This window comes from Phycodurus eques, chromosome 7, assembly GCF_024500275.1.
Source record: "Phycodurus eques isolate BA_2022a chromosome 7, UOR_Pequ_1.1, whole genome shotgun sequence".
In the NCBI taxonomy this organism is placed as follows: domain Eukaryota; kingdom Metazoa; phylum Chordata; class Actinopteri; order Syngnathiformes; family Syngnathidae; genus Phycodurus; species Phycodurus eques.
This window is the reverse complement of record NC_084531.1, coordinates 22,586,266-22,601,878: the sequence shown is the minus strand read 5'-3', so window position 1 is coordinate 22,601,878 and position 15,613 is coordinate 22,586,266. Positions and strand designations below refer to the sequence as shown.

Below are 15,613 nucleotides of genomic sequence, written 5' to 3'. Positions count from 1 at the left end.
ACATGGCAACATGTAAAGGCTGGACTGATTGGATAAAAAAAATCTAATACTGTACTGAAAGCAGTCCAGCTGGAGAAAAGCTACAAAATGAAGAGACGAGATGGTTGTTTGTACATTAACACAAGCTCAATAAAACAAATAAAATAAAAATGTAGGTTCTAAATATAGGTCGGTGCTTCTGATAGTGTTTAACCCAGCAGAAAAGGCCCTGCTGGCCCTGACCGCTCACCACTGAGTTACAGTAGTGTATTAGCAATGGGACTGTTGCTTTTACCAATCAGATTTCATATTTGTCCTCCCCAAGCTAAGCTTTGATGACATTAGCATTTTTCCATCCTCTGATTGGTTGGTCAGAGCGAGCCAAGTTTGACGAGCAAAATGCGTTTGTTGCAATCCACACACATTAATACATTTGATAATCAGCATCTCTGGTAAGCATGATGTCTTTTATTTAAAGAGGCTATGCAACCCTATTTGTTAAGCATAGTCTGCCTCTTTTCTTTGCCATTTCACTACAACTTTCCAAAAAAGGTCCTTTTTTTAATTGTGTTCTACACTTACATTTGACACATACGGTATATAATAATAGATTTGTTTGCACAAATAAAGGCCTCCCCATAATGGGCCCCCGACCAAGCTGGCGACCCAGTAGGAGGCCACCACCCCATTATCATTGGGAAAATGTAGTTATGTAATGCCGTACCAGACAAGAACATAATTTGTATGACAGTAGACATTACACAGTATGAAACAAAACGTTTTAATAACTTAAAACAGTCTTATGGCATACAATATGATTCCTACTGTCATTCAGGAAAATAGACTCAGATGTATCTGCATTCTGCAGCCTGGTCATGTGGAAAAGTTCCCAACATTTCACATAACAATTCGAGCAAACCGATAGGTCAGAGGATGAAGCGCCTCCTATGGGCGGAAGCAATCTGATTGGCCGTCATTCCTGGAGCCCGCCTTTTTTCTCACAGTGATCTACTAGCCATTGGTTAAAGAGCCTGCCCGTCAAGGCGCTGACGAGGAGGGCGTGTGTGGTTGCGCTCCCCCTTCTCTCCTCCGATTGGGCGTCGGGCTGTGCGTACGTCACGAGCCTGCCAGCTGATCGGGCAGAGAAGCCGGTTTGAAGAGATGAGTTGGAGCGGAGGGAGAGACCGGGAGGGAGTCCCGAGGAGCAGCCAAGAAGCGCGGGGTGTGACTGCTCAATAGGATACTCTGCGTTAGCCTCTCTCTCTCGCTTTTTTTTTTTTTTTTAAAAAAACATTTATCGCGTACAGGTCCAAACGTTGTCAGCGCTGAGCGCTCGACACACAGAGCGTCAGAACTTGTGAGCCCTCGGCCTTGTCGAAAGCTCTGGAATTGTCGGGAGAAATTCACTGAGAGAGTTTTAAGGTGTGGCTGTCAGGCGTCTGCGTTGGAGACGCTCACGTTTGTCGCGGGAGCGTGCTCGTCCAGGGTTCGGCCCTCGTCGTCTTCCCACCAGCCGAAGCGTTTTAGACGTGTTCGGTCATTTTCTTCCAAATCTTACGTAACCGACCGCCTTGCCCCACCTTGAACGTTCCGCTTCGTCTTTAACTTTGCAACCGAAATCGGGTGGCCTCGTGCTTTTTGAGTGCTCCTCTGGGCTTTAACGAGGCCCTCCAGAATGTAACGGACGTGGCAACTTTACAGTGGAGAGCCGCCACAGGCCAACTGGGCGTGGGGTGCAACCGGCCCGAACAGATCAGCTGCGCATATTCGCTGTCATAGTGGCGCAGCGGAACCGGCGGATTGACCTCAAAGTAAGTGTGAAAATCCCCTTTGACAACTTTTAAGCAGGAGATAGCCATCCGCTGGCTATCTTGTCCCCATTTTTTTATTTTTATTTTTTTAAATTATAAAATTGGGGGACCATTTATGACTAGATGGTAGCGGTAAATATCCCCTGTAGGGCAATGTGTCACGGTCGCATCAATTAATTTGTATTATTCGGGCCATATTGTACTATAATGTCCCCGGTCGACCGTCTGGGTGGGGGATCAAGCTAAAGCCCCTAGAGTTTCCTCTTAAAGCAGTTGTCATCGAATTCAAAGACGACACATGGTATTGCTCGATCATAATTCACTGCACAGGCAGATTGACCCCTGTATAGTCTCATTAAAAATGCGCTTTTAGTCAAGTAAATCAGATTGAGTGAATTCTTCAAGGCCCCACCCTTTGCAGTTCAACATGGAGGTTGCCCCTCCTCCACCTCCTCAGTCATTTATTTCCTCTTTCAAGCTTGTCTTTTGCTGACACCCCCCCCCCCCACCCCACCCCCATTTTTCCAGGTGCCCACTGTAGATACACTTGTTAAAGACCATTTTGAATTATGCAAGGAAAGACCAGGACCTACCTCCAGGAGTCTGCAAGGTGATGGCTGACAGGTGGGGCTGTGTTTCATTAACTTGTGGCAGTTTATGCTGTTTTATATATTTATTTTATTTATGTTTTATTTTTTTTGTCATCCAAATGCAGCAACATTGATTCACCTCCATAGTTCCTTTTTTTTTGTGTGTCATCATTTGCTGTTGTATATCCCAGTGCCTATCGACCTGTTGCAGGTTTAGTTACATAATGAACTCTGCCCTCCATGAGTGGCGACAATTACATAATCCTATTGGCGGTGGTCAGCGCCTCTGATGCCTGTCTGTGATTTTAAGGCGGCCATATTAATGGGTTAACTTCCTGTTGAAGCAGTGGGTGACTTTTCCCACCTGCACCCAGCATGCCATCCCTAAAATGGCTCTGCCCCTGTCATCAAATAACCTCCCGAGGCTCATGATTTTACAGCCCTGCTTTTTCTCCCACTGATAACTTAACTTCTTCCATTGAACTCTCTCACCCAACAGCAAATGCCTGCAGGTTGGAAGATACTCTTGCCATTGCCTGGCGCTAACTAACCCACAAATGGCCTGTCTGTCTGTCTGTAATGTGCCACTTGTTGACTGTGAAAAGAAAATTTTTCATGGTGCTGTTGCACAGTTTGGATCTATGCAGAGTATTGCGGCCGACATTTTTTAAGACTATTAGTGTTAATCGTGTTCCAATCTCAGCGCTCGCATTCTGTGTGGGAGGTTCTGTTGCACAAATGGTTTGACTCGGGTTACAATGACACATTTTCAGTGGGAGAAGGCTGAAAAGTTGGAATCTGTCATTATTTATTGAGCTATAATGCATATATGCGTGGCTGGATGTGATTAATACTGTCGTCCAGTAGTGACGTCCAGTGACCACTCCCTAGACGCTCGCTCGTGCACACTCAGAGGTCACCCGAGAGTGGAATTATATTAGTCTGTAATATTAATTTAAATGGTAAATCCGCCCTCAATAGTCTGAATTATTTGTGTGCGCATGATGATTCATCTCACTGAGGAAAGTGCGTGTGTGTGTGTGTATTGGTCAGCAAATTGGAAAGCATTTAGTCAGACCATTGGCGTCAACTCATCCAAACTGGCCACAGTGAGATCTGGAACCACATTTGCCACGGTCAGCATTGCTGCCATTTATCACAACCAATAAACATAAAAGTGTTTTCATTTGCTGAGTCACTCGTTCTGTTCCAAGTGGCGCTGGTGAGTGACAAGCTCATGGAGTGATTTGGTGTACATACTGTAGGCACGATTTAAGGTTGACTGTTATCGACGTAGCAGAGGATCTGCGGTGGAAATGCGGTAGCTGCAGTGAGGTTGCACATTTGGGATGGCCACGCCCCAACAGCCCCATCAGATGATCAGAGTTGCTAGCACTGATTTGCTTTGCTGTATTTCAAATCATGGAAGAACAGTTCTGCTCTTGGAGGTGCGGGATTTTACTGCTGCATACTGCACTGCAAAATGGAAGACATCAGACCACTTGTTGAGACTTATAAAATCACTCCTCACCCTGTAGCCTGTTATTTTTTACCTGCTGGTGTTTCATTATCAGCGGCCTGGCATATAAATGCATGCAGTATACCTCTCCAACCGTTCCGGCTGTCCCGCAAATGTTACATAGGCTGAGACAGTTTCCTCTGCGGTCTTATCGGCGGAACATTCCACTCCCCCATCCCGTCTGTACATTTTAACAGAAAGGGAAGTGTGTAATAATAGCGCATTAGCACTGTGAAAGGGGCTGCTGTTTGCTTGCCCAGTGAAAAGGTTTTGGTCAATTATGATTTGTTTACAAGCAAATGAATTGTTACTGTTTTGCATGTATTTTTCATGGTTTTATTGTAAGTAAAAGAAGTTACTTTTTTCTAACTGTTAGCAGTTCGCCAATGTCATTTATATTCCAAGAAATGACAATGTCTTAGCTAGTTAGAATAGTGCCTAAATGATTGATTGGTCCTATCCAGCGTGAGGGGCTGGGTCTTATTGGACCAACTTTTCATATATCCGTGAGCGCCTCCGGGTAATCTTAGGGTGTAGCCAGCCCCGCATTTGCTCTGTTGTAGCCGCGAATGTAAACTTAACCATTCTGTTCTTCTGTGCTTCCAGAGATGAGTCTGCTTTCCGCTGCCTAATACCTTCAGCAGAATGCCCGCTCTGCAGTTGAATTCCAGCCTGGCCTTTTGGGAGTCAGTGGGAACTGTCTCGGGACGGCAGAAATCCAGATCTACCATACAGCAATCGAACATCCATGAGTCAAACCTGGGCGGAGCTAATTGTGAGTTACCACTCTTGCAGGGCTCAAATGATTAATCAAAGATGGTTGCCTTTGGTGTCTGTGTATACATGTCAGGATTTACTGAATTAATAGCATCCAGGTTTTGGTTTTCACACTTTCTATTCGTGACCTAGATAACAAACAAGGGCTGGTGTGTGTGTGTGTGTGTGTGTGTGTGTGTGCGCGGACGCAAACGTATGCCTTTCAAAAGCTAAAAGCTTTAGGGCATGGATATTTCTTCAATAAAAGTAACCACCACTTTTTCGAGTATGCAGTTAGAAGACCTAAATAAAACAACATGGTTGGCCGAGGTGAGGACGTAACTTATGGCGCTTAATTCATGAGGCTTTAGTAAGATTTAGTCTCCTGCTGGCATCCAATGAGCTATATAAAGATTATTTTAGACCGCAGCACACACCGCTTTGGGTTGGTGTGTGGGTGTGTGGGTGTGCAGAGCCAGCGGTGAGGAGCAGTGGGCCTCTCAGCAGACAGGCTGGAATGTGGACCATATGTAGCAGGCATCCCAAGAATGTAACTTGGCCTTGCTGAACTGACCAACCAAAAGATACACAGAGCCAAGGAGGAGAGAACGTTTTCAGATAACGGCAAGAGAAGGGCTTTAAAAGCACCAAAAAATGGATCACACTCTTGTTGGGAGTGGCAAGACAGCAAGATGTAGTAAGCTAGTATGTATAGAAAAGGAGAAACATTCCATTTAAATGGTGACTAGTGCATGAAATAACAATTATACTCTCCCTGGACAGTTGATGGGTACAAATGTACAATACAATTAGATAACTGTACATACTGTGTATGATCTATGCAAAGAGCCTGGTCATGGCATGCGTAGTCACACAACATGACCAAAAAAAAAGTGGTTATTTTATGCTGCTTGTCTAGCCCCTTATTGCGCTTGTGTTCCCAGGAAATTAATGAATTGTTTGAGAAGATTTATCTTGGTCACAGGGTTAACCAATCAGGGTTGTATATTACTGAAGTTGACCCTTTATGACAAAATGAAATTGATCCCCTACGTTTCCATCTTGAGAAATCTGTGTGCATTGCGTTCTTCTGATGCTTTAATATTGTTGACTTACTGCACTCAAGATATCTGGACAGTGGTGTCTCTACCACTACTGTATGATCATCATTAAACTTGTCCTCTTTGCCGTCATTGCCAAGAAAACACACACACACACACACACACACACACTTGGTTAACCCATTTTGCGCGATAAGTTGACTTCACTTGCGATGTCACACATGACAGCTCTGCTCCTGATTTCCCACACCTTGAACATTTTGGTTGAACTCCGTATGGTATGACGTTAAACTTCCGAGGTCCCACTATAATTTGAATCATGAATAAAATGGTGAAAATGATTTCACATTCTACTGTACGTTAAGTGCCAAAAAATGACTCATGTCGACTAGGCTTACTGAAGACAAAACTAAACAATGATTTATTCAACAGGTCTGAGCTGATGGACGGTTGCGTATATACTGTAGATTTATCAATGTAAATGCAGTGGATGCGAGGTAATGGTATGTCAGACCGCAGTGTTTTTTCAGCTCACTACCTCAGGGTGAATGTGTTGTTCTCATCTCCGTTAGCTGAGCACGCTGTGCTCGCAGGCCATCTGGGTACAGCTGCATCCAGCACGACAGGAAACACGCACGCACGCACGCACACACACACACACACACACACACACACTAGCAGAGATGGTGTCGTTTTATTCAACCAGCATACCCGACTATACTCCTTCCATATGCATGCATACCCACAGTTTGTTAGTGCGTGATGGGACTGGCATAAAAAGCTATCTGACCTCTAATTCAGCATTAATTTCTTTTTCCCTTGACATTTATTCAGTTGAGGTAAAGTGTCATCAGCTTATCATTTCATCGAGGCATGCAGTACTTAATCGTTTTTAGTTAAATGAGAAATTCAGTTCATAAACTCAATCAGCAAAATGAGTACCTACGCTGTGTGGGGACCGACTCGTTTTGGCACTCGTGGGTTTTTTATACTCGGCGGGAAATAATTTGGTTACTAAATATAGCCGTTTGGTCAAATCCAGAAGATGCCGTTAATTTGTTAGTGAATACATTGAGATAGTATTATATTTGTGAATTAATATGAGCATCTGTAGAATCAGAATGTGTGCTTAAAGCATCACACCTTGGTGCGCTCATTCATGTACCAGCTAGTTAGATCGTGTGGGTTTGGATTTTGATGCATTTTACTGGAAATTCTCCAGAGTGCACGGGGCCAAATTTCCTCTCCTTCACCTTTTTTTTTTTTTAATCTGTGTGCATCTCAGGATATTGCATCTGAGTCACAGTTGCAATACTGCCCTTGTCTGTTTTCGTTCTTATTGTGTTTGCCTTGCCTGCCATAGTGAATCAATGCTAGATCTTCACCGATAGGACGTTTCTTTTTGAAGAGAAAGAGGAAAACGTTCACTCCTAACAGCAAACATGACACTTGGCTGTTGGCTAACCTCATGCAAATGTTTGAAATCTAACTCTCATGACAATCAGACTGTGAGGGCGGAGGCTTGGAGGGAAAAGATGAAACTGCGCAGATTTACCAGCATGGGCAGCTCTTATTCCCTTGCCTGGCCGACATTTCCTGTCTTTCAGCTAATAACTGGACTTGTGCTCAGGAGGGAGGGTCACCAAGGATATTATGTATACAGACACAAGAGGGTGGACTCACAGGGACCATTTTGCTCGAGCCAGGGAGTGACACAAACATGCATAAAATGAAACAATGTTGTCTTTGACAGACTTCCTAATGGTAGGAAGGGAGCCGATAGACAAAGGAAGCTCCCAAATCTTTATTCTTTATGGTCCCATCCTGTCTTCGACGCCTCAGCTAGAAGCCATTAATGCTTTCGCTCTTGCACACAATTCAGTGTGTGGAAATGAAATGTGTCCTTCACATGAGCTTACAGCAGATGCAGACACATTCAGACCCAGACGTCTTGTCAGCCTGCATCCTAGTCTCATCGCAGCATGACCACCGTGTTGTCGGCTTCTCGCTTCATGACCTCATCGAGCCGGAAACCGGCCTGCTTTGGTATGCATGCACATATCGCTGCATTCCTGGCTCCAGATGCGCAGCATTAAGACTGAAAAGGTCATTTCCGTTTTCCCACCTGCTGACTTCCTGCCAGCTCACGTCATCTCTTCCGAAAGTGAATTCCATCCTGCACTTGAAGGAAATAAAAATGAACAAGAAAGTGTCTCCAGCATCTCAATAAGTTAATAAATATCAAGTATTTTAGGTTGGGGTGTATATATATATGTGTGTGTGTGTGTGTGTGTGTGTGTGTGTGTATATATGTATATATATATATATATATATATATATATATATATATATATATATCTCTCTCTCTCTCTCTCTCTCTCTCTCTCACGGGATGGCATTTTTTTTGAATGATTCATAGCGCTTCCCATTCTTTTGGGTCGCGTCATTCTGTGCTCAGCCGTCTTAGACACGCAGTTACTGGCAACTTTTAGATGTAATCCTCCATTAAATAGCAGAGGACCTTTTCGTCATACTTCACCAATGAGAGAACTTTCTACAAAAATAGTTGATTACTGTTAGACCTTCTCTGGCCAAGTTAGATTACATTAGTTCCACATCATGGTGTTTCCCTTTTTAAACAGTGAAAATGGTTTTGCATTTGGTTATATTGATGCTAATTAAAGCTCCCCATAGTTGTCCTCGGAGTCATCAGCCTTGTGTAATCAGTGACTCTTGGTACAGCCTGTTCTCCACTGTGGGAGGACCTCGCTGTGCGTGTTGTCTGCGTTCTTCACATATCATGAGTGCGAAGGGATAATAGGGGTGGAAATTACTTTAACAAGCAGCAGCTCTGTCACAACAAGCTGTTAAATATGCCTGAGGCCTTACTTAATTTCTGTGCTGAATGGAAAAACTGATCTTTTTGATTTGCCTGTGAACTTTGAGTTTTCTTTCAAACGTTAACACTGCTTTGTTTCATATGGATCACCCACATGGGGTTACAACCGCTGTGTTCGCTGTGAATGATTGCCTATTGTGGCAGATGTTAATTAATGAATCATAAAAATAATTGACCAATTATTTATCACATCAAGTTGGTACCAATGGGGGAAAAAATGTAATTTGTCTTTCCTACCTGTGCCATATTAGTTGATAATGTAACACTATACCATCATTCAAATCGTGTGCAGGAGCATAACAGCTGTGCAAAGAGAGTGCACATTTGAATCCAAACTGCTTCTTTTATCCCAAATGGCGTGAGATCTCCCAGTCGTCATGACATGGACATTTAAACTATTCTGATCTGTGAATCCGGGTCATCTCTTCCCCTGTCCTTTTCAATATCTGTTTTTTCCTGGCTAACGAAAAATCAATTTTAATATAATCACACTCGAGGAAAGTTGTCTCCTCAGGGGCAACAATGGCCAGTGGGTACTGACAGAAACAGAACAAAGAAGAAGACTTTGGTCTCTATGTCAAATGCATCATTCTGAGTTTGAAACAAGCTTGAACAGCTAACCCGGAGGTCTTTCCCAAATGATACTTAAAAAAAAAATATATATATATATAAATAAATAAAGTTAAAAAAAAATCAAGCACTTGAATAGTGAAAAGGTGATTGTGTGTTTGTGTTTACTTGGAGTTCAGAGTTTTCTACTGTTGCGCAGAGCAGCATGGGGTTCGTTGAGTTTTCTGGGGTTACTGGGTTCGCAGGGCTGTGTGCTAGTTTGCCTGAAGGCCCGTCCTTGAACTGAGAGAGAATATGCTGCTGGTGAAGGTCTTTTCAGATTGACTGACGACGACTGTTGAAGCTCGGCCAGCTGACTGGAGGCCAAGCAAGACAAATCCCGGGCTCCTCGCAAGTATTATACAGTAGCCGGCTTAAAGTTGTTCATCACATAGAAGGATTCATGTCATTTTTATCTCAGTTTTAAGCATATCACACCGAAGCATTTATAATACTTATGTTGATGACTCTTGGATAGATCGAAGCCTTTCAGTGAACTATATCCATGTAACCAGAGGCCAAACTAGCACGTTAGTGTTTTGTCATCTATGTTTTTCCCTCAGGTTACAATTTGAATGAGTTGCTCATTGGCTGACCTACAGCAGTTCTTCACTGGCAAGCTTTATGTGCTCATGTACCAACTAAAGCTGCCAGCTGAAGAACTGTTGTGGTCCGCTCTTCCCTGCAATGAAGACTACTTCTATCACCGGGACCAGACTGAGGATAGTGACTGAATGGAATCTATTCCTCCATTTTCTACCACTTATCCTGTTCAGGGTTATGGTTGAGCTAGAGTCAATCCCAGTTGATTTGGAGCAAGGTCAATGATCGCTGAGGGCAGAATGAAATCTAGTTGCCAAACCTTTAGCTGTCACAGAGACCATGTTTCTTCTGCAGCATGTTCGTGTGTTGAGATGCATATACCATGACACCTGCTGTTGCATGGAACAAAAAAATTGCATCGAGGAAGACTTGTCCAAGTACCTACAGCGGATATTAAGTCTACACCCCTTTTTTAAATATCAGGTTTTTGTGATATAAAAAGATGACAACGATACATTTTCAAACCTTTTTCCACAATTGTGTGCTATAACCTGTACAACTGGGTTAAGTCTTTTCGAGAGAGGAATCAAAATAAACTAAGAATGTGATTGAACAAGTGTGCACACCCTCTCATGTGGCTTTATCGAGAATTAACTATTCACATTCAGTCATTAAATGGACATTAACACACACCCGCCACCATTTAAAGTGCTGCTGATTAACGCCAAATGAAGTTTAGCCATTCTAGTAGTTTTATTTTAAATAATTTTGCTTTCTACCAGAAGCCCGAAGGTTTTGTGCTAACACCGACTGCGATTTCAAAATGTTCATAATTCCCTCTACCTTGTCTAAGACTGCTGTTCCAGCTGATGAAAAAAACAGCCCCAATGCATGATGCTACCACCAACATGCTTCACTGTAGGTATGGTGTTCTTTTGGTATTGAGCAGTGTTGTGTTTGCGCCAAACATACCTGGTGGAATTATAGCCAAAAGGTTTTAACCTTGGTTTCACTGGACCATAACAAAATTACCTGTGGGGAAATTTGTTTTGGTCTGATAAAATCAAGGTTAAACTGGATTGGGGATTTAATTACCTGGTAAAGTTCTGGGTACTTTGAAAAATGTTTGGATAGTTGGCTCTGGCATTTTTTTTTTTTTTTAAACTTTAGAAGGTGGATACTTTCAACTTGAGATTTATTTTAGTTATACTTGTTCTTTCAGTGAGCAACAAAACGGGACTCTTGAATAGATCAAACATTTCCTTTAAAATTTTTTAATTCCAATGGAAAGTTTCCAGATTTTTAATAATAATCATTTTAACCCTTGGATGCACAACCTACCAATACCTACACTCTTCCATGAATGGGGCCAAAAAGGACCCCAATTAAAATCAATGCATTTTTGCAATAAACTGTGTTGTTATTCTTCAAAATCTTTTAAAATGAAGAGTTGTAATATTTTCATATTCCAGGTATTCATCGTAAAACATGTTTGTGACATGAGGCCATTTGCATTTTTAGCTATTTTTTTCATAAATTTTAAGAAATTGCCGTTTTTGTAGCACTACTCCACTCTTCCACAAGTGGGGTTAAAATCAATGCGTTTAAGACATTTCTGTCATTTTGGTTAAGATAATATATTTTGCTCAAACAAAAGAGTCATTTCATTTTTGACATGTACATTTGTTACTTTTCATTCGCATTTTAGCACTTACAAACATGTTTTGACACCTGATTGATTGTTGTGTCCCTATGTCTAGAGGACGAACAGAGAACATTCAACACGGCCGGAGACCATAGCACTGTCCATGAATATGTGCACGTACAAACATCTTATCTCCTCTCACTGTGTGCAGCTGTCACAAACTACTTGCTTCTGGCTGTGAACAGCGGCACTGCATTTCCAACAACAATCAGTGTCTTTGCGCTCTTAGTTTCTTGGACACAACTGACACCTCTTTCTCTTCTGCTGGCCCTGTGTGCTTCTTTCCCGTGGCTGGATCGCAGCAGTTTTTGTCACCCCACACCTTCCCATTGCTTCAGTGATTTAGGTTGGTAGGGTCAGGGTACCTTCCAGTCGACCTTTCCTGTGAAGTGTCACAAGCTCCTTTGAGAGCTCTGTGAGGAAGTGTTGTCGTCCATCTGTGACGCCTGTGTAAAATTCAGGGTGCTGAGGCATGAAAAATTAGTAGGCATTCAGAGTGGCGACATCAACATGTACCAAAGCACCATGGGCCACCTCTGCGTCTGGCGTTTGCAGGTGTAGTTGCCAACCATCTGATCCATAGTATCATCTACTCCTTTTGTCTGGTTGTCGTGGAGGATTGCTTCTGTTTTTTTTTTTTCTTTGGGCTGTTTTCAGTGCAGTGTGCTAAGCAGCAGAACCACCTTTCCCCTTTTTCACCCCTCACATAGCTGATCATGGTCATGCTGCCACTGAACTCAAATTCAATGCTGTGGACCTCTCTGGACCTGGAAGCCTTCATGACTGGAGCTACTGTTAGCTACCACAATACTATGTTACCATACTACTAGCTAACAACAAAGTAGGCTCATCTAATCACACATTATAATCTGTCAATGAAAAATAAGTTCATAAATTGAGATAATACATGTATGTTGCTGTGTAAAAATGACCTCCTGGGTCGTGAGACTGCTGACATCAGATGTGTAAGTGGGACAGTATTGACAGTCAAAGGTTGCATCAGATGTGAGAGATGACATCAGATGTGTAAGTGGGACAGTCACAGTTGCTAAGAATTAAAGGTTTCCATAGGAACTGCTTGGGGTAATTTTTTACCCCACTTGTGGAAGAGTGGGGTAGAGATACGAAAACTGCAATTTCTTAAATTTAATGAAAAAATGAATAAAAATGCAAATGGCCTCATGTCACGAACATTTTTTGAGGAATACCTGGAACATGAATATATTTTCATTGGAATGATTTTGAAGAATAACAACCCGTGGGGTCATTTTTGACCCCACCTGTGCATCTAAGGGTTATTGCATTACGCCTATATAGCACTTTTCTAGTCACTCAAAGACACCTTACAATTTCATACTTTATTAATTCACTCCACAGTCACCCCGCGGTAGTGGTAAACTACTTGTGTTGCCACAGCTGCCCTGGGCCAGTCTGACAGAATGGCAGCTGCCATTCTGCACCGACGGCCCCTCCGACCACCACCAAACATTACAACCACATTTCATTCATGGACAATTTGGGTTAAAGGTCAGAGGACATAGATTTTAAAAATGTTCTTGATAACTCCAGAACCCCTTGACAAATCGCCACTGCCATTTCGAAGTGATTATATAGCAGATATACAGCAGTTAAATCGATAAATATGATGCAGAATGCGCCTTCTGCTTTTTTGCATCCCACGCTTTCCAGTCTTCGTCTCTTTCCGGCGCTGTGATGTCACACAAGCCAAACATCTTGTTCATTCGTCGTTGTGTGCTATTGTGCCATGCTGCTGTTTCCGTCCTTGTATATTTGTTGTTGTATGATTTAAAGATGTCACGATGGTTTATTGTGTGACATTTGTTTGTACAAATGGGTCAGGCAGTGGCAATCATTTTCTTTCTTTTTTTTTTTTCGTTTTCCAAGTGAAAACTAATTTGTGACCAGTGGCCAGGCAAAGTCACTCAACAGGGGAAGAAACGTGGTCAGCTATGGGTGCCGAGCAAGCATTCCAAGCTCTGTGCTGATGACTTCGAACCGGCGTGTTTTGAGAAACACTTAGTAGAAAGCATTGGATACACCGGTAGAGGCTGAAACGAGCTGCGGTGCCAACTATTTTTCCTCCGGCCATCGGGACCTCAACTGCCAGCAAGAGAACTCAATCTTGCAGCTGCCACGGTGCAGCAACGAAGCGGCGCAGACCAAAGGTGAGCATTTTCCTTGTATATACCTACGACTCTATTATAGTTATGCACTGGGGAGTAGGAAAAAAAGACCCACGCAGTAGTTTTCAGTACTGACGTCTGTACTTTTGCCTATATAATAAGCCAACAGATACACTGCAAAGGCTTCCTGTGCGGCGTGCTATAACGCTACTCGAGCGAGGGGCACACAATATACAGGAATACTGCGTACTATGTAAAAGCTTGTGCTGTGTCACTGTTAAGCTATATGAATATATAATAAGTATAGTCGTGCTAAAATATTTCAAGCCATGATTGTATACAAAGACATGCTTTTGACATGCCGTCACATCGAGCCACTGGCCACTCTCCAGTTGGGTACTCCTGTACGTCGAAATCCTCCTCCCACATATTCCATGTTGCTCACCATTGTGTATAGTGTGTAGCGCGCTGTGTTTGGCAAACTTCTGGAAGCCCTTGCAGTGGATAGAGTAACCACACCTTGGCGTCTTGAGCTTCGGGTATGTTCGGGGAGGACTCAATATGCGTCATAAAAACCTCCATCCATTTTCTACCGCTTATACGAGGTCGCGTCGCGGGGACAGTAGCCTTAGCAGGGATGCCCAGACTTCCCTCTCCCCAGCCACTTCATCCAGCTCTTCTGGGGGGGATCCCGAGGCGTTCCCAGTTCAGCCGAATGACGTAGTCTCTCCAGCGTGTCCTGGGTCGTCCCCGGGGTCTTCTCCTGATGGGACGTGCCCGGAACACCTCACCAGGGAGGCATCCAAATCAGATGCCCCAGCCACCTCATCTGGCTCCTCTCGATGTGGAGGAGCAGCGGCTCTACTCTGAGAGCCTCCCGGATGACCAAGCTTCTCACCCTATCTCTAAGGGAGAGCCCGGACACCCTGCGGAGGAAACTCATTGTCTCTGAGATCTTGTTCTTTTGGTCACGAACCATAGGTGAGTGTAGGAACATAGATCGACGGGTAAATTGAGAGCTTCGCCTTTCGGCTTCTTAAAAAGGGGCACCACCACCCCAGTGTGCCAATCCAGAGGCACAGTCCCCGACGTCCATGCGATGTTGCAGAGGCGTGTCAACCATAGAAACCTCATTTTTAACTAAACTACGATTGAAAACTTGCTGGAAGTTACGTACATGAAATACATAACATATAAACAATGCAAATATGAATTTTAACGGACACCATAACGTCTTTGTCATCTGACCTTTAAGTGTCTCGCCAAGGGAAACAACAACGCCATGGGGATACGAACCGGTGAGCCTCCAGTTACCGGTACCCTCTGCGCTACGATGCCCAGAGAATTGTGAAAGACTAGTTATGTAAGTTTTGTATTACATTATTAAACCAATGGAATTGTCAAGATAATTACTTTGAAAAAGTGGGCTTCGACTATGAAGTTTCATCTTATATATGCAATTGTGTTTGATTTGCTGTTTTAGCAATGCCAAATGCCTTTTTATAACAAGAATGTCACTCAGTAGTGTACATACTTCTGCCAGGGCTAAAATTATTAAAGTGCAAACGAATTAATAGAGCACCATCTATGTGTTTGATTTTACCATTATTCATTGTTTTGTAGGCTACGTCCTGGTTTATAAAGGACAATGGTTTATAAAGGACTATTGATGCCATAGTGACATGAATAAAAAATGTGTGCTGCCCTTAAGGTTCCTAAGAGCACAGTGGCCTCCATAATCCTTCAATGGAAGACGTTTGGGACGACCACAACCCTTCCTAGAGCTAGCCGTCTGGCCAAACTGAGCAATCTGGGGAGAAGAGCCTTGGTGAGAGAGGTAAAGAAGAACCCAAAGATCACTGTGGCTGAGCTCCAGAGATGCAGTCGGGAGATGGGGGGGGGGGGGAGTTCGAGAAAGTCAACAATCACTGTAGCCCTCCACCAGTCGGGGTTTTATGGCAGAGTGGCCGCCCGACAGAAGTCTCTCCTCAGTGCAA

General features: G+C 43.3%; 1 protein-coding gene across 2 annotated transcripts in view; it reads left to right on the top strand.

The window, feature by feature from the left end:
* The first annotated feature begins 1,134 nt into the window (after positions 1-1,134).
* Positions 1,135-15,613, top strand: part of aipl1 (aryl hydrocarbon receptor interacting protein-like 1) — a 50,140-nt gene continuing 35,661 nt past the window's right edge. The window contains exons 1-3 of one of the 2 annotated variants that reach the window (XM_061681351.1): positions 1,135-1,790; positions 2,319-2,414; positions 4,506-4,674. In XM_061681351.1, coding sequence (XP_061537335.1) covers positions 4,648-4,674 — 27 coding nt within the window. In that variant the 5' untranslated portion in view covers positions 1,135-1,790; positions 2,319-2,414; positions 4,506-4,647. The remainder of the gene's footprint in view (positions 1,791-2,318; positions 2,415-4,505; positions 4,675-15,613) is intronic. The other variant, XM_061681353.1, reaches the window with a different exon arrangement.